The sequence below is a fragment of the Spermophilus citellus genome (assembly GCF_964194105.1).
Source record: "Spermophilus citellus genome assembly, chromosome: 17".
In the NCBI taxonomy this organism is placed as follows: Eukaryota; Metazoa; Chordata; class Mammalia; order Rodentia; family Sciuridae; genus Spermophilus; species Spermophilus citellus.
Genome location: NC_138199.1, coordinates 55668877 through 55690112, shown reverse-complemented (window position 1 = coordinate 55690112; position 21236 = coordinate 55668877). Strand labels below are relative to the sequence as shown.

Genomic DNA, 21236 nt, shown 5'->3' with positions numbered 1-21236 from the left:
CCAGCCTTCCAGTAGCACAGGCTCCAGTCCCCAGCCTAGACACAGTCGCCTTTTTAAAGCCCCCTCTGCCTCATGCCAGCCAATGAGGACAGGCTGGGACAGGGCTGGTCCCATGTTTCCCTCAACCCCGGGGGAGGGAAAGGGGTGTGCTCAGAGCAAGCCCTCCCCAAAGACTTCTCAAACTCAGCAAACTTCCAAATTGCTGCTGGCACTCCCAGGTGACCCAGGGAGAGGGGGGCGTGTGAGGCAGGGCCCAAGCCTTCTCTCCAGGCACCTCCCACGTGCAGTGGCTGTGGTTTTCAGATATCAAAATGAGCTCTCGCTTTTTAATCGGCTCCCTCTTTGGGCCCCTCGGGCATTCTCAAAACAAACTGCGGACCAGCTTAACAAAGAAAATGTGCAACTCTGAGTTCTCCACAGGGCTGAGCCCAGCTCATTCCATTTCTCAGGCCAAGTTCATTTGTCACCCCACCGACAAACAGACCTAGGGGTGTCTGGCTCCCGCTGACCTAGTCAGAGCCAAAGGATACTTTGTGAGTGTGTGTGTGTGTGTGTGTGTGTGTGTGTGTATGTGTATTTTGCTGGGGATCAGAAGCACAGCTTCCGTGCATTCTAGGCAAGCACCCAATCCCCAAGAAGGCTGCTTTTTAAAGAAATCTTATTGATTTCATCTCCATGAGGTTGGGCACTGATTATCCTGACCAAGAGAGCTTTCTCTGCAAGTCAAGAGAGAAATTTGGAGGATCACAGCAAGGGTGCCCACTTGGACAAGATGGTGGGATTCTGATGACAAGTTGAGGAGGAGCAGGTCACAAGGGCTCTGGTGATGGAATAAAAAGTGGAACTCTCACTTCCTGTTCCTCAGGGACCCAGCACACTACCACAGGCACTTCTCTGCTGGGGCTCTCACAGTGGCTCACAGCAGCTCACAGGCTGATGTGCCAAGCAGTTATTTCCCTGGCCAGGCCCTGGGTGGGAGTGGACAACACAGAATCCCTTTTCTTAGCAAAAGCCAAAGCCAGCATTTTTAGTGCTGACATTTTTTTTTTCCTTGTCTCCCAACCCCTTACATTTTTCAAAACCAGCTTTGTGTTCAATATGGAAGACTTTAGTGGTATATACCATGGGTATGTTTCAGGAAGGCATCCCAGGGCCATCTAGGCACAAAGAAACCCTGGAGTAGAAAGAGGGACACAGGGAGGGGTAGAGGTGTGGGCAGGAAGGTTCACACCTGAGGTGCAAGAAAAGAAAGGAGGGCCAGCGGAAGCTTTCATTGGGGAACGTAGTTGGAGGCCACCCTAGCCCTGGAGGGAGGCTGGGAAGAAGGCTTGGCCCCGATGGCCTTGGTATGTTAACTGGGCAATGAATCAGCGTGCCCCACCTGCAGGGCCTCCGAAAGGCCTTTACCACCTGCCTCAACTTGTAAGTCACTGTGTCCATCTGCGGCCTGCTGACTGTCCTCCTTCTTTTCATCATCCATCACCCAACACATGAATGCAGCTGCTCTGACAGTTTTACAAGCCAGACAGAAGCCCCTGCAGGAAGGGCCCTCACTGATACCTGCTTCCTAAGTCAGTTTCCTCAGGGCAGACAAAAACAGCTGTGGCCATTGTTGGGGGTGATCTATCTCTCCCAACAGAGCCTGGATGTTGTCAGAAGCTGGCCCTCTCTGCCCCCTCCCTTTGTCTGTGGACCCCAGGCCCCCACCTCCTTTTCCCCTGTTCTGGAATGTGGACTCTTAACCCTGTCATGGCCAGACAACTGCCTTCTTGCCCTGAATTTCAGAGAGGCCAGTTCTGATTCCCGGGGGTCCTTGAGTTCACAGGTTGATGCTCAGAGCCCCCACCTGCTGGTGAGAACCATTGGACCTTCCACAGACCCTGGCATAGAGTACACCATTCTTGGAACGCTTCTGCCACCTGCTGGAGATGAAAGGAAAAGCCAGGAACTGGAGGATGACCAAACTCAGGATTTTATTTCACTTCATTGGTTTATTTTGGAAGAGAGAGAGAGAGAGAGAGAGAGAGAGAGAGAGAGAGAGAGAGAATGAATATCCATTTGACTTCTAAATGATCCCCATCCCTCTGACCCTCTGAATTATTCTCTGCCAATGGACAGTCATAGCTTTTCACAGGGTGGCTCAGGGAGAACCCGCTGCAACATCTGTCATCCGTTTTTTCATTGAATGTTGAGCCATTGGTGGCTCTTAGTATCTACTGGGTCCCCAGACTTGTCATTGTTCAGAGTTAGACAATACCCCCTGGAGTTCAGTCCCCATGGTTTCAGCGGGTCTCTGTTGTGGTGAGTTTAGCTTATTTCCAAACTTCTCAGCGAGACTTCTGTGAACATTCTTGTATGAAATAATTTTTTAATTGTTTTATTTTGAGATCATTGTACATTCACACATACTGGTAAAAAATTATTCAGAGAGATTCCATGTAACTTTTTCCCAGTTTCCCCCATTGGTAACATCTTGCAAAACTATAGTACACTATCACAACCAGGATTCTTTTTGTGGGGGAGGGGGGAGGCACCAGGGATTGAACTCAAGGGCACTTAACCACTGAGCCACATCCCCAGCTCTTTTTATATATTTTTTTTAGCGACAGGGTCTCACTGAATAGCTTAGGGCCTTTCTTTGAACCCGTGATCCTCCTTCCTCAGTCTCCCGAGCTGCTGGGATTGTTACAGGCATGCACCATGGTGCCCAGCTTACAACCAGGATATTGATATTGCCAAAATCTGCCAATCTTATTCAGATCACCCCAGTTTTCCTGTACTCATTCATATGTGTGCCTGGGCTTGTGGGCCTGTGTGCGTATTTAGTTCTACACAAGTGGACGTGCAGATTCACCTGTCCACCATCACAGTGAAAGACAGCAGCTCTGTAACCACGAGCGTCCTTCCTGTTGCCCTTTTATAACCCACACCCACTTTTCTCCCTCGCTTGGGTCTCTGATCCTAACCCCTGGCAACCACTAACCTAATCTCCATTTCCATAATTTTCTCATCTCAAAAATATTATGTAAATGGAGTCAAATAGTGCTGTGACCTTTGGAGACTGGCTTCTTTCAATCAACATAATTCACTGGAGAGTTATCCAAGCTCCATATATCAATAACTTGTTCCTTTGGTAGATCTTGCTACTTATCACAGGGCTATTCTCCAGGAAGCCCAGCCAGGTCTCCAGTTCCACAAGGGAGATATAAGTGGGCATGTGTGGTAGTTTGTGGGGCCACTATAACTAAGTACCAAACCTGGGTGGCTTCAACAACACAAGTTTATTGTCTCTTAGTTCTAGAAGCTAGAAGTCCAAGGCCAAGGGCTGGACTAGTAATCCTGAGGGCTGTGAAGGAGAATCTACTGGATGCCCCTGACCTTTCTTCTGGTGGGTTGCTGACTGTTTTTGGTGCTCCTTGACTTGTAGAAGAATCACACTGGGGCTGAGGTTGTGGCTCAGTGGTAGAGCACTCGCCTAGCATGTGCGAGGCACTGGGTTCAATCCTCAGCACCACATAAAAATCAAAACAAATAAAAATAAAGGTATTGTGTTCATAGATATTTAAAATAAAATATTAAAAAAAAGAATAACCCTGTCTTCTGCCTTCATCTTCACATGAACTTCTCTGTGTCCAAATGCTCCCTTTTTATAAGGACACCAGTCATAACAGATTAAGGCCCATCCTAATGACCTCATTTTAACTAATTACATCTGCAACAGCCCTGTTTCCAAGTAAGGAACCTGAAGTACTTGGGGTTGAGTCTAACATGAATTTGGCGGAAGACAAAGCAATCCATAAGAGCATGTTTTTCCAAAGGGCTAACAAAGCTGGGTTTGAGTTTTGGCTTTTTTTAAAAATTTAATAGTCATACCTTAATTTTTAGAAAGATTATTTTTCAGCCTATCCATATGTTACTTGTCAAACATTCAATGAGGTAAGGGGGACATGTGGTCCCCTCCAGAAGCTCTCCCTACCAGGGAAGAAAGTTCTTCATCCAAATAACTCCAATACCAGGTAGAAAGTGATTGGTGTCACTAAGAAAAGGTTCTGATGCTTAAAAAAAAAAAAAAAAAGGACTGGGTGTTTGCCTAGCATGTGTGAGGTGTGAGGTCCTGGATTTGATTCCCAGCACTGCAAAAAACAAAACCAAAAATAAACCACTTATTTTTTTCCCCTTCTACTGAGGATTGAACCCGGGGGTACTTTACCACTGAGCCACATACCCAGTCCTTTATATTTTTCATTTTAAACAATGCTGAGGCTGGCCTCAAACTTGTGATCCTGTCTCAGCCTCCTGAACCAGTGGAATTACAGGTGGGCACCATCACACCCAGCACCCACTTAATTTCTTTAAAGAGCAATTTTAGGTTCACATCAAAACTAAGCAGATGGTAGAGAGAATTCTCCTATGTCCCCTCTCCCCACACCCCCCATTATCAACATTCTCCACCGGAGTGGTATGTTTGCTATGACTGATGAGCCTATATTGACACATCATTATCAACTGAAGTCCATAGTTTGTTAGGGTTCACTTTTTTTTTTCAGTGCTAGAGATAGAACCCAGGGCCTTTACACAGTAGGCAAGTGCTATACCACTGAGCTATATCCCTAGTTCAGGGTTCACTTTTTTTGGGGGGGGTACTAGAGATTGAACCCAGGGGTGCTTAACCATTGAGCCACATCCCCAGCCCCTTTTTATATTTTACTTAGAGTCAGGGTCTTGCTGAGTTGCTTAGGGTTGCTGAGGCTGGCTTTGAACTAGGGATCCTCAGCCTCCCAAGCCACTGGGAGATTACAGGCAGGTGTCATGGCTCCTGGCTCAGGGTTCACTCTTTTTTTTGGGGGGGGAGGGGGCGGGTACTGGGGCTTGAACTCAGAGGCACTCAATCACTGAGCCACATCCCCAGCCCTATTTTGTATTTTATTTAGAGACAGGGTCTCGCTGAGTTGCTTAGTGCTTCACTTTTCCTGAGGCTGTCTTTGAACTCGCGATCCTCCTGCCTCAGCCTCCCAAATGGCTGGGATCATAGGCATGCGCCACCACACTGGGCTCAGGGTTCACTCTTGATACAGCACATTCTGTGGGTTCACATAAATATATAGTGACAGTACCAGCATTGTAGTATCATACGAAATATTTTCACTGTCCCCCAAATTCTCTGTGCTCCACCTCTTTTCATCTCCCCCATCTCTCCAGCTCCTGGCAACCACTGATTCTTTAAACTGTTTCCATCGGTTTTGCCTTTTCGAGAATGTCATAAAATTGGACTCACACACAATGTTTTGAACGACCAACAATAAAAAAAAAAAAAAAAATTGGACTCACACATCAGGGTAGTCTTTTCAGGTTGGCTTCTTTCACTTAGTAACACACATCTACATTTCCTCCATGTACCTTCACACCATGGTAGCTCATTTCTTTTTAGTGCTAAGGAGTGCTCCATTGTCTGGATATGCACACCTTTACCTAGTTGCTTACTAAAGGACATTTGAGTTGCTTCCAAGCTTTGGCAATTATGAATAAAGCTGCTGTAAACATTTGTGTGCAGGTTTTTATGTGGACATCAATTTTCAAGTCATTTGAAAAAATACCAAGGATCATATGGTAAGTGGATGTTTAGTTTTGTAAGAAACTGCCAAACTGTCTTCCAAAGCAACTGTACCCTTTTGCATTCACACCAGCAATGGATGAGAGTTCTTGTTGTTGCATATCTTCACCAGATTTTGTTTTTGTTGTTTTTAAAGACAAAGCATTGTTTCCTCAGAGGAGAAAACCATCTCTCCCTCTGGGGAGGTCATGAGAAGACATGGCATTTGGATCGGACTTTGAAGGCCAGGCCAAACTTGGAAAGTAAATTATGCTACCTCAACTCCTCAGAATCATAGAATTTTGAAGGTCATCTGGTTTCATTCTCTACTTGATTCATGAGGCCCATCTCTAATTAATGGAAATGAAGGATTCTCCTTATTGGCTACATTTAAAAACTAACTGTGCTCCCTCAGGTCAGTGATCCAAAGGGAATATCTGGTTTGGGAAGGCATCAGTTTCTAGGCAGTTGCTTGCACTGATGGATGTCTAAATTACCTCATTATTTGCATTTAGAATTGGTTCTCTGTGCCAGGTGTGGTGGCCTACACCTGTAATCCCAGCAGCTCAGGAGGCTAAGGCAAGAGGATCATGAGTTCAAAGCCAGCCTCAGCAACAGCGAGGCACTAATCAACTCAGTGAGACCTTGTCTCTAAATAAAATACAAAATAGGGCTGGGGATGTGGCTCAGTGGTTGACTGCCCCTGAGTTCAATCCCCAGCACCCAAAAAATAAAAAAGAAGTAGTTCTTTGTAAAGTTCAAGGTCTCAGCACAGCTGAAAATTCCCTGCTTATTCAGCAGCTCCTGGGGCACAGTAGCCCCCAAAGCTTGTCACTCATTCTCCTTAGAAAAGACCAATGGCTGCCCAAACCCTAATAAGATAAAACTTTAGCTTCACTTTACTTGGAAGACCAGGCCCTCTGAGGTGGGGACCAGTCACTCCTCCATTGCCACACATACTGCCACCATCCCTGCTGCCTTTGGAGACTGTCTGTCCCCCCACCCCACCCCCCACCCCCGCCACACACACCTTCCTGGTACATCCTGCTGGTTGGGCTGACCTGAGGCCAGCTCAAGTAGGAGGCTTGTCTGTCCTCTTCTTCCTGCCCTTCTCCTCAGGCTGGTAGCCCAAGTACTCTGTGGTCTAGGAATGCTAACCTGGATCTAAATCTAGATCTTGGGCTTTCAAACTAGATTTTCTGAACCCCAGATTTCCAGAGAGATGTCTCATGGTTTTAAAAGTAGGTATTTTAATCATTTAGAAATATAATAAAAATATACATTAATCAAATGTGTTTCACATCCACTTTTAAGGAACTGAACACCACTTGTTCATTTAGGTTAACCCATTTCAGCATATGCTTTGGAAATGGAACTTCTGTGCATTTGAACTCCTTATGAATGGCATCACTTCGCAAGGCCACAGTTCAGGAACTGTTACTAGAAAGATGTCCAATAAATATCTACTGCATAAATATAATCATCATTGAACTTCTAACTAAGGATGGCTAATTTTTACATTAGTTTTTTTTTTTAAATATTTTTTAGTTGTTGATAGATCTTTATTTATATGCAGTGCTGAAAATCGAACCCAGTGCCTCACACATGACAGACAAGAGCACTGAGCCCCAGCCCCAGCCCCTTTACAATAGTTTCTAAAGACAGAAAAAGCAAATAAAGTCAAGGTATATAAGTAAAACTGAGATAAGGAAGACAACAAAGTCTGTTTCTTTGTAAGGTAAGACATTTATTTTGGTTACAATTTTAGTGTTTTAACACTGATTGGTGATACAACGGACATTAAACGTGTGTGTGTGTGAGAGAGAGATGGTGGGGGTTGAACCCACGGCCTCACGCATGCTAGGCAAGCGCTCTACCACTGAGCTACACCCGCAGCCTGACTTTTTTTTTTAAAACCAGTTTTATACCTCCCCTTCCCCTTCCAGGAGACCACTCCTTTATAATCAAATGATCCTAAAAGCTGGCAGGAGGTAAATGGAACAAAAGTTAAGCTTCCAACCAGTCTTTGCTCTCACTCTAAGATGGCTTCTATTTCCAGTCAGGACAGATCTTGACAGGGAAGGACCATCTTTGTTGGCTCTTTAGTGATTTCTGACATTAGTTTTATGACAAATAAAATTTCCCACGGGAAATGCTCATCTCTTAACATTTAAGAGCAGTGCTTATTTTGGTTAAAACATTAGCATCTTAACATTGTTAACATCTTACTATGAACTTGTGACATAAAAGGCACCAACATTCCCTTTCAGAACCATGCATCACAATGGGTAGAACACAGCGCCACCTGCTGGCCATAGTAGTATTATGCATTCCCTCTAATTTCCTGGAGGTGCTAAATTTCAAATGGCAATTCTTGCTTAGAGGCCCCTACAATGTGGGAGCCAAAAGAGACCACATGGTCTTCTAGAGAAGTCCCCTCATTTGATAGGTGGTAGTATATTCTCTCAAGGTAACTCAGAGTGGCAGGGAAACAGATCAGCCGATGGAAAGGTAGACTGCTTCAATTTGGCGCTCTAATCTTGCCTGGATGGGGCTCTGTTAGTCAAAGAAAGGGATCAGGTCTGGGGAGGGGGAGGGACACCCTGAGTTCCATTCCATCACTTCCCAGGGGTAAAAGCTCTCCAAGAACAGCTCCCACCCACGGCTGGGCATGTGATGGCTCTTACACAACAGACTTGTATTTTACTTAAAGAACTAGGAGCTAAATCTCTTAAAGTAAATATGGGGTTTCTAGGCCTAGAGACAATGAAAAAAAAAAATCCCAAGTTCTCAGCAAAGTAGCCCCAAAGGAAAGGCAGTAATTCTCTCAATAGCCTTCCCCACCTCATATCTCCAGAGAGGCCCGCCCGCAAGGGGTGCTAGTTGATTAGTCAGGCCAACCTGCAGCTTTTGCCTAAGTAATTGACTGTCTTTTGGGGTAATCACAGCCTATTCCTGAGCCTCTACCAGAAGCAGAACCCAGAAAGCCGAGGGCTGCTACAAATCACCTGGAAGAATAAATGCACATTCTAACCCCATTAGGGACCTACACTTTCCACTTCCTTCTCCAGGGCTGGGTCAAGGGTGTGAGATGTGAACCTGGACACTCCTGGGGAGTTCCCTTCTTGAGCTGTATCACAGGAAAGAACAAATCCAGCTTCCTGGAACAGCAAACCTAAAATCTTGCCTCCGTTCTACCTTAAGGACACTAGGGGTTATGCCCTTAATCATTTTGAACCCAGGTTCCTTTAAAAAAAAAATGGTAACAATGTATGATTAGATTGAGCTCTGTCAACTTTATAGGGTTCCTATGAGGATCAAGTTAGATTAAGTGAGAACTGTGACAGTGAGGTCCACAGCTCAGGGGATGACCACTCCATTTAGGTGGGTCTCTCTCGACAACCCACCTAGTATCTGGTAAGGACAAGAGATCCCAGTTGTTCAGGGCTATTGTGTTTAGAGAAAAAAAGAGGATGGGGACAGTCCTGGCTGCCTACACTGCTCCTGCTGTGATCAGATCTGCACCCCTGGGAGTGAGGCTTTTAGGCCACCTGCTTCTCATCTCTGCTGGAAGCTCCTAGTCACTGAAAAAGGCACATTCCCCACCTTGACATGAACACTGCTAGAATTTAAATTTAAAACTGAATTTTAAATATTCAACAAAAGTCCCTGACACTTCTTTCACTTTAAGCAAGACTCCTGTGCAAATCCTTGAAAGTGATCCCACATAAATTTATAATAGACTTCGGGGAGCTGGGTACACCCACTAGAACAACACCCTAAATATATATCTGACACTCAAAACCAGAGTTTAATTCCAGAAATTTGGATGACACCTCTGAGTAGGCGCTGGGAGCCGGGCTGAGGACCACCTCTCTGCCCTGAGTGACCCTGAAGACACAGCACTGCATGACTTTCCATAATAACAAGAATGTAAAGTCCTAGCAAGACTGTTCAACACACACTCCCATCTTCTGGCAAATGTGCACACACTGTGCTAGTGTGCACTCTGACATCATCTTAAAAAAGTCCTTAAGAAGTCCTTTTCATGTTTGCTCTGCCACCAGCGAAGGACCCAGGTGGATGCTCCGCCATGGCTCATTCTCTCTCGCTGCATCACTCCAGGGCTCCGGCAAGGGTACCAGGGAGGTCTGAGCCACCTATAAGTGGCAAGGGTGTGCGCCTGGGACTCTTCTTTCCCTGTTGTCCTCTGGCTGCGGGTCTGAGAGGCACGCCCCCACGCGCTTACCCCGCACACACGCTATAATTGGCTCACTTCCTCCTCGGGTTCTTGGAATAGCAACTGGGACAAAAAAGCAGTTAGCACGAGTGGCTTGGGCTCGCCAACACTATAATTCGAGACAAAACCCTTGTAATTCTCCAAATGGTGGGGTTTTTAAATAGGCTGGATCTCAACACCCTGTTTTCTAAAAAGAAAAATAAAACCATGCCCCGAGGCATAGCTCTCCTAACAAGCGAAGTCACAGAGTGGTCCAAGGAAATATTCCAAAGCAGTGCATTCAGAACTCTGGCCTTCCAAAGAGGCACATTTAAAAAAATTCTATGCATTTAGGGGAGTCCTCCAAGAGAACGCACTTGCCCACCCAAGCAGGCTCCTTGTGTGGCATATCTTGAATCCTAAGGAAATAATTAAAAAGCAGCCTCTTCACAGGAATTTCCATCCACTAACTGACGGATACCCCCAGCCCAGCTTCAGACCCCATGATGCGCCTCTGTGCCTGAGCAGGGTGTGGAAGGCTGTGATGAAACCAGGTGACAGACATGGTGGGGACAGAGGGGGCCACACTTGCATAGTGCCTTTACTGGGCTCAAGGTGCTGAGGTCTCCACTTAGGAGAGAATCTAGGCTGTGGGAAGGAGGTCATGAAGAGCCCCTATGAGTGGATCAGGCCTCACATTCCCAGAGACCTCCTGCCCTGGGTCATGGAGAAGCATGCATGCCACAGGCCTTCCCCTCCCAAGTGCCCACCTGAAGAAGAGGACATAAATTACAGGAACAGGACAACCAGGAAGCAAGAATGCCCTCCTTGGCATTCTTTATAGGCCCCCTGGGGATAGGGGGAAGTGGCCCAGGGCCATGTTGGGACAGACATGTAGGCAAGTGCCTTGTGACTCTGGGGGAAGGGTACAACTGTTTCCTAAACATGGCGGCTTGGGACACCCTCAAGCAGGGCCTTCCCATCAGACCTCTAGAGAAGAGGCTGTGGGGGTGCCCTAGAGTTTCAATTTCCCCTCCTTGACTAGTCTGTCATTAAGCTGGCAAAGTTGGGCCAGGAAACCATCGTTGGGGCCGATCTCACGGTTCTGCCTCACGATGCTCAAGGCAGACTTGACGTCCATCTTCTGACGCATCATGAGGTACGCAATGACTAGTGTTGGGGAGCGGCTGTAACCCTCACGGCAGTGGACAAGCACCCGGCCTGTAAGAAACGGGGGAGATTCAGTAAGCTGGGGACATCTGACCACATGACTCTTAAAAAAAAAAAAAAAAGCATTATGTAGCAGAGCATGGTGGTGCATGCCTATAATCCCAGGTACTTAGGAGGCTGAGGTAAGAGGACCACAAGTTAAGGCTAGTCTTAGCAACTGAGGCCCTGTCTCAAAATAAAAAATTTAAAAAGGGCGGGGGATGTGGCTCTACTAGTAGTAGAGTGCTTGCCCAGGATGCTGGATCTGGATGCCCTGGGTCCAATCTCAAAAAAAAAAAAAAAAAAAAAAGTACTATGCAATGCCACTGGGCGCCACCAAAATGGCTAAAATGATAAAGACAGAAAATAAAAAGTCAGCCAGTGAAGATGTGGAACAACAAGGACTCTTCTGGATAGCCAGGGAGGGCAGGGTGTAAAGAGTACAGCCACTCTGGAAGCTGGGGCAGAAGCTCCTCAAGCTGAACACCCACCCTAAGGCTCAGCAGTGCCACTGAGGACCCCCACCCAATAGGACTGTGCACACATGTTCACTAAAAGACATGGGCCAGAATTTGACCGATCTTTATTTATTTATATGTGGTGCTGAGAATTGAACCCAGTACCTCACACATGCTGGGCAAGAGCTCTACCACTGAGCCACAACCCCAGCCCTTGGACCAGAATTTGCAGTCAGCATATTCATAAAAGCCCCAGGCTGGAAACTCCAGTACGCAGGCCCTTCACAGTAGAATGGGTAAATAATACAAATGAACAATCTACCACTGACCAGAAACAACATGTAAGAAGCACACAAATAAATATGGTTCCACAGAGTGCAGAGCTGGCATGACTGACGTGTGCTGTCGAGACTAGAGTGAGGGAGTGAGGAAGGGGCAGAGGATCAGGAGGGATGTAAGCTGGCTTCCCAGGGATGTAAGGGACTGGTCATGTTTTCTTACTTCCATTTTTTTTTTTTTTGTAGTATTTGGAATTGAACCCCAGAGCACTTTATTGAGAACTACATCCCCAACCCTTTCTTTTCTTTTTTAATATAATTTTTAGTTGTTGATGGACCTTTATTTTACTTACTTATTTATATGAGGTACTGAGAATCGAACCCAGTGCCTTGCACATGCTAGGCAAGCACTCGACCTCAGAGCCACAACCCCAGACCCCAACCTTTTCTTGAATATTTTGAAACAGGGTCTCCCCAAGTTGCAGAGGCTAGCTGCTTTTTTGGTTGTTGTTGTTGTTGTTTGTGTGGTGCTGGGGATTGAATCCAGGATCTTACACATGCGAGGCAAGCACTCTACCAACTCAGCTATATCCCCAGCCTTCTGTTTTTTCTTAATCTGGGGGCTGATATATGGGTGTGTGCCATTCACAGAACTACACACGTGACATGGACCTTCTCTGTGTATATTTTGTACTTTAATCAAAGGTGAAACACGAGGAGAACTCAAACAACCACCCACCGATGAATGGATAAGCAGCTGTAATGTATCCAGTCAATGGAATACTACTCAGCAATAAGTAGAAAGGAGGATCGACCAGGGATGTGTGACACAACATGGATGAAGCTTGAAATAAAAAATGCACACTGTCTGATTCTGATGATATGAAGTCCTACAAAATGCACATTGATCTCTAGTGACAGAGAACAAATCAGCAGGTGCTTGGGAATACAGGGCAAAGGGGCAGGAGAGGCACTAAAGGACATGCAAAATTTGTGGAGGTGATGGCTGTTTACTGTCACAGGTGTGCACATGTGTCAAAACTCATTCAGTTGTCTCATTTAACGTTGTAGCTTACAGAAAGCTAAGTGTATTTCAACAAAACAATTTAAAAAGGACAGATGTCAAGTATAAATGCAAACAAAACCAACACACACATATACACATTCTGCCCTCTCCTGGCTCTCCAACCCTCCTCTGATATCACCCCTGCTCCCCTTCTCCCAGCACTCCAGTCTGCCTTTGGCCTGCCTTCTGGGGCCTTTTTTGCATCACTACTTTTGTTGTTCGAGGTCACCAATAAGTAAAATACAGGTGAAGGAATGAAGGAAGAACAAAGAGGAGAGGCCAGAGGTCACTGTCAGCAAAGTCTCAGTACACTGCAGGAGGCCCTTCTCTACTTCTGCCCCCCTGCCCACATACAGTGCTCAGTTCAGGTTCCTGTCATTTATATATATACACAAACATTTTTTTAAGGCTCCTGGGCTCAAGTGATCCTCCTGCCTCAGCCTTCTGGGCAGCTGCAGCTGGGACTATAGATGTGGGCCATCATGCCCAGTCCTCGTCATCTCTCACCTGTGCCCCTTAACGCCTCTAAAAGCAGCTCTCTCCATCATGCCTCACCGCTGCCAATCCACACTCCACCCAGCAGCTGGAAGGATCTTTTTAAAATACAAAATGACCTGTCACTATCCTGAGGGTAGGGTCTAGTCTACAAAGGGTGGCTTTTAAAGCCAACTGCTCTGTTGCCATTTTCTCACCTCAATGCCTTTGCATGTATTGTTCTCTCTCCATCTTGGCTGCCTAGAAAACTCCTACTGGCCCTCCTGTCACCAGTCCCAGATTTCTGTTGTCAGCACAGGGGTTTAAACCCCAACTCTCTGAAGCCATCTGAACCTGGGTTTAATTAAATTTTAACTTGCTGGTTAAACAGATCAGTTTGGCTAATCTGAAGTGGGGCCAATTGCTTGTTACAACACAAGACTATATGTTGCTATGAAGGTTTTGTTTGGTTGTAATTAATATCCACATCAAAGGACTTTAAAGGAGATTACCCTTACCATGTAGGTGGGAATCACCAAATGAGTTAAAGACCCTAAGGATAAAATCAGGTCTCCTAGAGAAGTAATTCTGTCTCAAGACTTTAACACAGAAACCCTGCCTAAGTTTCCATTCTGATGGCCCTGTCATCCAGACTTCAGACTTGCCTGACCTGACAATCACTTGAGACAATTCTGATAAATTGAGACAGTCTAATACATCATACATATCTGAATGTATATATATATATATATATATATATATATATATATATATATATATATAATAATACAGTATTCCTCCCTTATCTGTGGTTTTGCTCTGCAGTTTCAGCTACCTATGGTCCACCATGGTCAGAAATATGAAATGGAAAATTCCAGAAATAAACAAGTCATTAAGTTTTACATTCTGTGCAGTTCTGAGTAACGGGATGAAGTCTCATGCCATCCCACACCCTCCTGCCCAGCACGTGAATCACTCCTTCCTCCAGCATATCCACAACATATCCAACCTGATGGTGAGTCACTTAGTAGTGGGAGGTTGGTTGTCATGGCATTGCAGGGCTTGTGTTCAAGTAACTTTTTTTTTTTTGTGAGTGCCAGGTCGGGGGCACTCAACCACTCAGCCATATCCCTAGCCCTATTTTGTGTTTTATTTAAAAACAGGGTCTCACTGAGTTGTATGGTGCCTGGCTTTTGCTCAGGCTGGCTTTTAACTCACAATCCTCCTGCCTCAGCCTCCCGAGCCACTGGGATTGCAGGCATGTCCACTGATCCTGGCTCAAGTAACCTTCATTTTACTTTTTTTAATTTAAAAAATTAATGACCTCAAACAGCAAAAGTAGTGATGCAAAAAAGGCACCAGAAGATAAAACATGGAAAGGCAGATGAACTCTGGTACTATGTGGCAAGCTACAGGGCACCCAGGAAAATACACAGCATGTGCAGAGTTTAGTATGTCTGTCTGCAGTTTTAGGCATCCACTGGGGGGGTCTTGGATCATATCCCTTGAGGATAAGGGAGCCTACTATATAATAAATAAATATGATAAATCACATATATATATATATGTGTGTGTGTGTGTGCGTGTGTGTGTGTATATATACATATACACACCTTAACTGGGTGTATATATATATATGTGTATATGTGTGTGTGTGTATACTCACACACAGTCTACCGGCTGGTTTTCTGGAGTACACAATAAATATTAACCAATACGAGAAGTCCCCTATGGCATCCAGGTATTATTTGGAGGGAAATCTGCTGGCCCAGAGTCAAACAGCAGCTCTTCTGCCCTCCTCTCCCTACCCCAGAACACCATTCTATTTTCCCAGAGCCTCCCAAATCAAGAGGTGGGAAGCCTCCACTTTCCTGCCCATTCACTCCCTGGCCATTATACCTACAGCATTCAAAGTGGAGCTTCCACCAGGCACCAAGGCACACGCCTGTAATCCCAGCAGTTCGGGAGGCTGAGGCAGGAAGATTGCTAATTAAAAGCTAGCTTCAGCAACTTAGTAAGGCCCTAAACAACCCTGTCTCTAAATAAAATACAAAGAAGGGCTGGGGATGTGGCTCGGTGGTTAAGTGCCCCTGAGTTCAATCCCTAGTACAAACAAAACAAAACAGTGGAGCTTCCCCTGCCCTGCCTGGGAACAGGACCCTCTGCAGAACAGACACCTTGCCAACTGGAACATGCTCTATGCCCAGGGCACACAGTCTACCATGCATCCAAGCCCAGCCCAGATGCCAGCCCCTCCACACAGCCTCTCTTGATCTTCCTAGCTGGAAGTACAGCGCTCTCCTCTGAGCACCCCCACAGCCATCCTATCTGGCTCTCTTAGTGATTGGTCCTTGGTCCCTTGAGACGAGTATATTTCTGCTGACTCACTCACCCAGTCTTGAAACCATTTACACATGGCACTTGAGCCCACGGAATTCATTGTCACTTGTTCAGTAATCATTTGCAGTATACCAACTACAGAATGTACCTGATGCTACACCAGATGCTGGGGAGATGAACAAGGGACACAGAGGACCCAGCTTGAGGGCAGGTTCACAGAAGAGAGGATGCTATGCTCAGCCCTACAGCATGAAAGAAAGCTTGCTAGAGGACAGAGGAGCGGGGAGGCAGGGAGAGCTTTCCAGACTGAAGATCCAGCCCACATGGACTAGAACAGGAGATCAAAAGAAGCCAGAGCATGTTTCCTGGTTGACTGGAAAGAGGAAACAAAGTCAAAGAACTCCGAGTCCCCTAAATGGATGACTAATTAGTGATTAACTGGGCCTTAACTGGGACCCTTGTTCTCCATCAGTACCGGGTGAAAAACTCAGCAGAGCAGGAGGAAAGAGGGCAGACTAGGGTAGGGAGTGACAGTGACCATGAAGAAGGCCTGACAGTAGAGTCTGCAGTTTCCCTAGTCAACAAAACTCTCTTGAGCCCTGAATGTGTGCTAGCCAGTGGTCTAGGAAACTGTGCACTGGGAATCATTTGGATAGGGAGGCTGCTAGGCCCAAGAAGTATTAGAAACAAGGCTGTAGTGCCTCCTGGGGTCACCCCCTCCCCAAAGAGTGAGGAAGAGGTAATGGGCAGAGCTGAGAGAAAGAGCTAAAAGCATATGGGGAAGGTGCCCAGAACACTCAACTGACGTCCATCCTGTGGCCTCCCAGGATTTCTCCTTGGCATGCCTTGCCTGGCCACCAGCCCCTCTGTAGTTCCCCTTCAGTCCCACCTATGTCTGAGGGCTGCAGGAAGAATTTAAAGACTGGATGACCCATAACCTAAGCCAGTCATGGCTGCCCCACATCCCCTGGCCATGTAAGTACCTAGCCAATGAGATGGGAGAAGATCCCCACTGGAGGAACTCGGGGGAATGTTCTGTTTGCTCTTAAAAGGACAGAAATGAGAGGAAGAAATGACTGCTCATCTGCTGCACTCTGTCTAGTTGGGGTGAGGTAGCCAGATCCCATCTTGGGACCAGAGGGGTGTACCTAACAGTGAAGGTAGCAGAAGAAAGAACCTGGTCCAGACACCACCACTGAGCTGTGTCATTGATTAGCCCTGGTGCTCCTTTGCCTGAAGACTTCTTATCAGGAACAAGGATAGATTTTCCTCATTATTAGAGCTATTTGAATTGGGTGGAGGGGTAAGTGGCTAGAAACCAACCTCAGCCAAAAGCTTCCAATGCAAGGACCTGACATTGCCACTGTGTTAAAGAGCTGAATATCTTGTACAGTGTGGGAGCCACCTGACAGGCAGCAGGTAAGCAGAGAGAAACCTGAAGTTCTCATTCATTCACCACAAAGAACAGGAAAGGTTTTCCCAGAGGAAATCTGCTGTGGGTCTTTCTAGAAAAACAGTCCATGTCAAAGCTGCCTTCCATTTGTTCCTAAGCAGGAGGTCCCTTACCATTCTTTTGAGCCAAACCCTGGTCAATGAAGTCTGCAGCCCTTTCAAAATAAGCACTTAGGTTGAACTCCTGTGTGTCATTGGCCTTGATGCCCAGGTAGATGATGCCAGAGTCCTTGTAGAAGTTGGCATTGGTGTTGACATGCATGAAGGACCTGCCTTCAGCAGCATTCAGGACATGAGTGATGCCCAGTTTCTGCAGCTTGGGGATGTCTTGAGCCACAGACCTGGAGAGGAGACAGGAGCAGATTATGATTAACTGACCAACTGGCAGCCTCAGAGGAGAAAGGAGGGGAAGCATCTGAGCCTCTTGGCAAAGTAAGGAACCCTCTGTGTGTTGGACCCAGCTGGCTTCTACAACCTCATCTTACGACCTTGCTCCTCACTCTGGCCATATCCAATTACCAGCAGCTTCCCCAAATAGACTGGTGGTTTCATGCCCAAGCTATCCCTCTGCTACCCTTTCCAGCCTTCTCTGTAGACATGCACCCTCTCATCTTTCACCACCCTCTGCACTATTTCCTCCCTTCCATTCCGTATGGCAACATGCTCCCTCTATGGTGACATAGGCAAATGAATAAAAACAGCTCTGAAGCTAGACTCCCTGGGTCTGGATCCAGCCTACCAGACAACTTTGAGCAAGCCACTTCACCTCTCTCTGCCTCCATTTCCCTCTCAGTACAATGGGAATGATAATGGTGCCAATTGCTTAGCATAGTTATGAGTGTTAAATGAGCCATTCTGTTGATGGAGCCTGACTCCACAGCAAGGGTTACTATTCCAACATGTGGTTGTACTTGTTTGGAGGCTGTGAGCTCCTTGAGAAGGGAACTATGTCTGCTTCAGGTCAGTCTCTCTAGCACTTGCTCTGGTGCCTGGCATATAGTATGTGCTGGGTAAATATGTGGTAAATGAGTGAAAAAGAATGAAATCATCATATGCCAAGCAGCCCCTTCCCTGTCTCACTAAGCAATCCTTCTTGCCACACTCCTCTAACCTTGTTTCTGAAGCTGTCTTGGGTGAGTTAGCACTTGGAGAATAAGGAGTCTCAACAGAACTATGGAGAGTACAAAATACCTGATCTGAATGGTCAAAGGGTCCCTTTATTTCATCTCACAATAACACCCCAATTCAAACAGCAGTTATTACATCATAGTGGTGTTTCCTACATGATCTCCCCACAGCAGCCTTGTGGGGAGAAAAGGAGGGAAATGCCCTCACCTGACAGAGGTTAAACTCTAGAAGGACAGGACAGGACACAGGGATATGCATGTGCACACAGGCTGCTGATCTGGAGCTGGGAGGAGATCTCCCTTCTCCCAACATCCAGCCCTGCTCTCAATCCTACCTCCCTCTGCTTCACATGCCCACACCAACTCCAACACCTGAAGACATGGAGAATATGGCTCACAAAGGTTCTGTCCCTGCCCATCAAGGACATGGATGGAACCCTAATTTTACTTAGGAGCTCTGGGGGGTGGAGTGGACTTGAGTTTTCTCAGCACTAGATGGTTAGTTGACCCCACTGAGCATCCCCCCCCCCACCAATACCCTAATATTTGAATAGAGGACAAGGGATACGTTTTTGTTTTTGTTTTTATTTTACAGTGGCTACCACATTTGCCACTCTGGCTACTACCAGATATTTACAACCTTGGTTTCCACTTGGGAAGTAGCAACAGCTCCATGTGCCAAACTGCCCTGACAGCCTGCTTGCTGCTTGGGTAGTTGGTGAATAGGCAGGGTTTCCTCAGAATACTGCAATTATTGGGCCACTGGCTGACACTATGAGATTCTTTTTAGCTGTTCCTGCTCAGGACACTGAACAGTTTTATAAAGCAATGGCTGACAGAAAGAACAAAGAAGAGTCATTCCCATTCATCTCCCTTCTCTAGTGTTAATTCAACAGTTTACACATTAACCATTATCATTATTATCGTCACGACTATGAAGGAACATTGCACAGTGTCTGACACCTAGCAAGTGTTCAATGTGATAAATAAGTGATGGAACAGATGAGACCTGTCCCCATGAGGTTAGGACCTTACCTCATGAACCTCTTCTAGGTTCATAATAACCCCCATTTCAGTGGCAGTAATTTTAAGATTAAGCAGCAGGTGCTAGTGCAGGACCAGCCACATACATATGAACAAGACACTGGCCCTGTCCTCACAGTCCCTCAATCCAAGCCCTCCCAGGCTGTAGACCTGCTGGCATTTCAGCACCTTTCAGAATTGCTAACCCTGGTTCTAGCCTGCTTCTGAGGAATTCTTATTAGTAGTATGAAAATAGAAAATCAATTTGATAAGAAGAACACATAGTAATAAATAATAAATGCATTTCCTGGTGATGAGAAGGTTTGGATCCTTTATTGGGCTTACGATTTTGATTTATCCCATCTAAATCAAATTCTATCTGGAAGATAAGAAAAGGAGCCAGGAAATCCCTGGCCCAACTCTCTCTCTCTCTCTCTTTTGGGATATTTCAATTCCCCGAACTTGGCCTGCAGGGCCTGGAACGGTACCACGCCCAGATCCTGACGTCAGCCCGTTGCCATGGAAGCGGAGGCAGACATTCCGCGGTGACCTCACTGCAGAACCAGGCTGCTGTCACATGACACGCGCGGGCAGGAGACCGACAGGGCTACCGAGGTCCACCTGTTAAGTGAACATGGTAGCCCGACCCCGCCCAAAGCCGAACCCCGAGCGGGTGGCAGCTGAGCGCCGGGCCTGCACCCCTCGGTCTCAGCGCACCCTGCGACCCGGCCGGCCAGGAACTAGCGCCTCAGCTCCATGCGCGGGGGTGGGCACCGACTCCAGCCCGGTCCCCAGCCCCCACGCCCGCTCCCGGAGGGGTGACAGCGCCCGGGCTCCCCACAAAGTCCCCACCCCAGTTTCGGGTGGGCCAGGTGCTCGGGAAGGGGCGCCCTGCCGCGCTGGCAAGAGGGACTCACGCGTTGCCCACGTAGATCCTCGGGGTGACCTCGTTGCACGGCTGGCTCGGGAGGCTGTAGCAGCCGCTGCCGTCCGAAAGCAAGTCGTTGAGATCCTGTACCGAGAGCTCGAACGGGCCCGACATGGCGGCTGCCGGGCCCTGCGCGCCCGGGCGGGAGCGAGCGAGGGGAGAGCGGCCGGGTCAGGGGGCGGGGCTGGCGAGCCGGGAGCCGCCCCGGGGGCGGGACCACCGCGCGCGGGAAGCTGCCGAGCGCCGTGCAGCGCGCACGGACCAACGCGCTCCGCTTGCGAAGGACACGCGCAACCCGGCGCCGGGCCCACGCTCCGCAGGGCGTCCCTGGGCGGAAATGCCGCCATTCCGGAGTGTCTAGGGTCCTCTCTCACCCTCGGCTAGGCAGTTTCGGTATCTTTGTAAACTGAAAAGTTCAAAAACTCCCTTCACTGAACCAAATTCAAGGCGCTGTAAATATTCCCATGGACGGGGGTACACCCAGGTGTCACTTTTTCAGGATGACAGGGACACCCGGAGTCTACTGTGAAATCTTTGCTGCAGTTCAGAAGTTTTGGCATCTTCCCTCACCCCCACCCCTCACCCCCGTCCCGGGCTTGTCCGCTGAATATCTGCTCCAAGCCCAGACATGTCACCTGCCAATCGAATAGATGGAGGACCCCAGGGGATCCAGACCGAGGCCAAAGCCTAAGAAGCCCTACTCTGTGGTACATCTGTTTTCAGTGGTCATTGAGAGTCCACATCGCGCTTGGTCTCTATGCATCAGGCTTGCAATTCAGACCCTGGGAAATAAACCTCTCTAAGCCTGTTTGCTAAAGAAAAGGAGGAAGCAGTGTTAATAAAAATTAAAAAAACACAGATTGAGCACTCCTAATGTGGAAATCTGAACTGTTTCAAAATCTGTAACTTTGTGGGGACATGCCACAAGTGGAAAACTCCACACCTGACCGCTTGTGACCCACCACAGTTCAAATGCCGATGCACTAAAAATATTGTACAGATTACCTTCAGGCTATGGATATAAGGTGCATATACATAGTCATGTTTAGACTTGGGTACCTCATCACATAAA

At 47.2% G+C, this 21236-nt stretch overlaps 1 protein-coding gene across 1 annotated transcript; it reads right to left on the bottom strand.

Moving 5' to 3' along the window:
• Positions 1-7399: 7399 nt before the first annotated feature.
• DUSP3 (dual specificity phosphatase 3) lies at positions 7400-20322 on the bottom strand. Its single transcript, XM_081271007.1, has 3 exons — positions 20154-20322; positions 17201-17427; positions 7400-11030 (listed from the first exon to the last, which is right to left on the bottom strand). Exons 1-3 carry the CDS (start codon positions 20276-20278, stop codon positions 10825-10827), a joined length of 558 nt encoding a protein of 185 aa, XP_081127133.1. The 5' UTR covers positions 20279-20322; the 3' UTR covers positions 7400-10824.
• Positions 20323-21236: the final 914 nt, after the last annotated feature.

Coding starts and splice junctions, on each gene's coding strand:
- DUSP3 (XM_081271007.1), bottom strand. CDS start 20,278: ATGTCGGGCCCGTTCGAGCTCTCGGTACAGGATCTCAACGACTTGCTT. Junction 17,428..20,153: donor AGGATCTACGTGGGCAACGC/GTGAGTCCCTCT, acceptor TCTCCTCTCCAG/GTCTGTGGCTCAAGACATCC. Junction 11,031..17,200: donor GGGTTTGGCTCAAAAGAATG/GTAAGGGACCTC, acceptor CGTTTCTTACAG/GCCGGGTGCTTGTCCACTGC.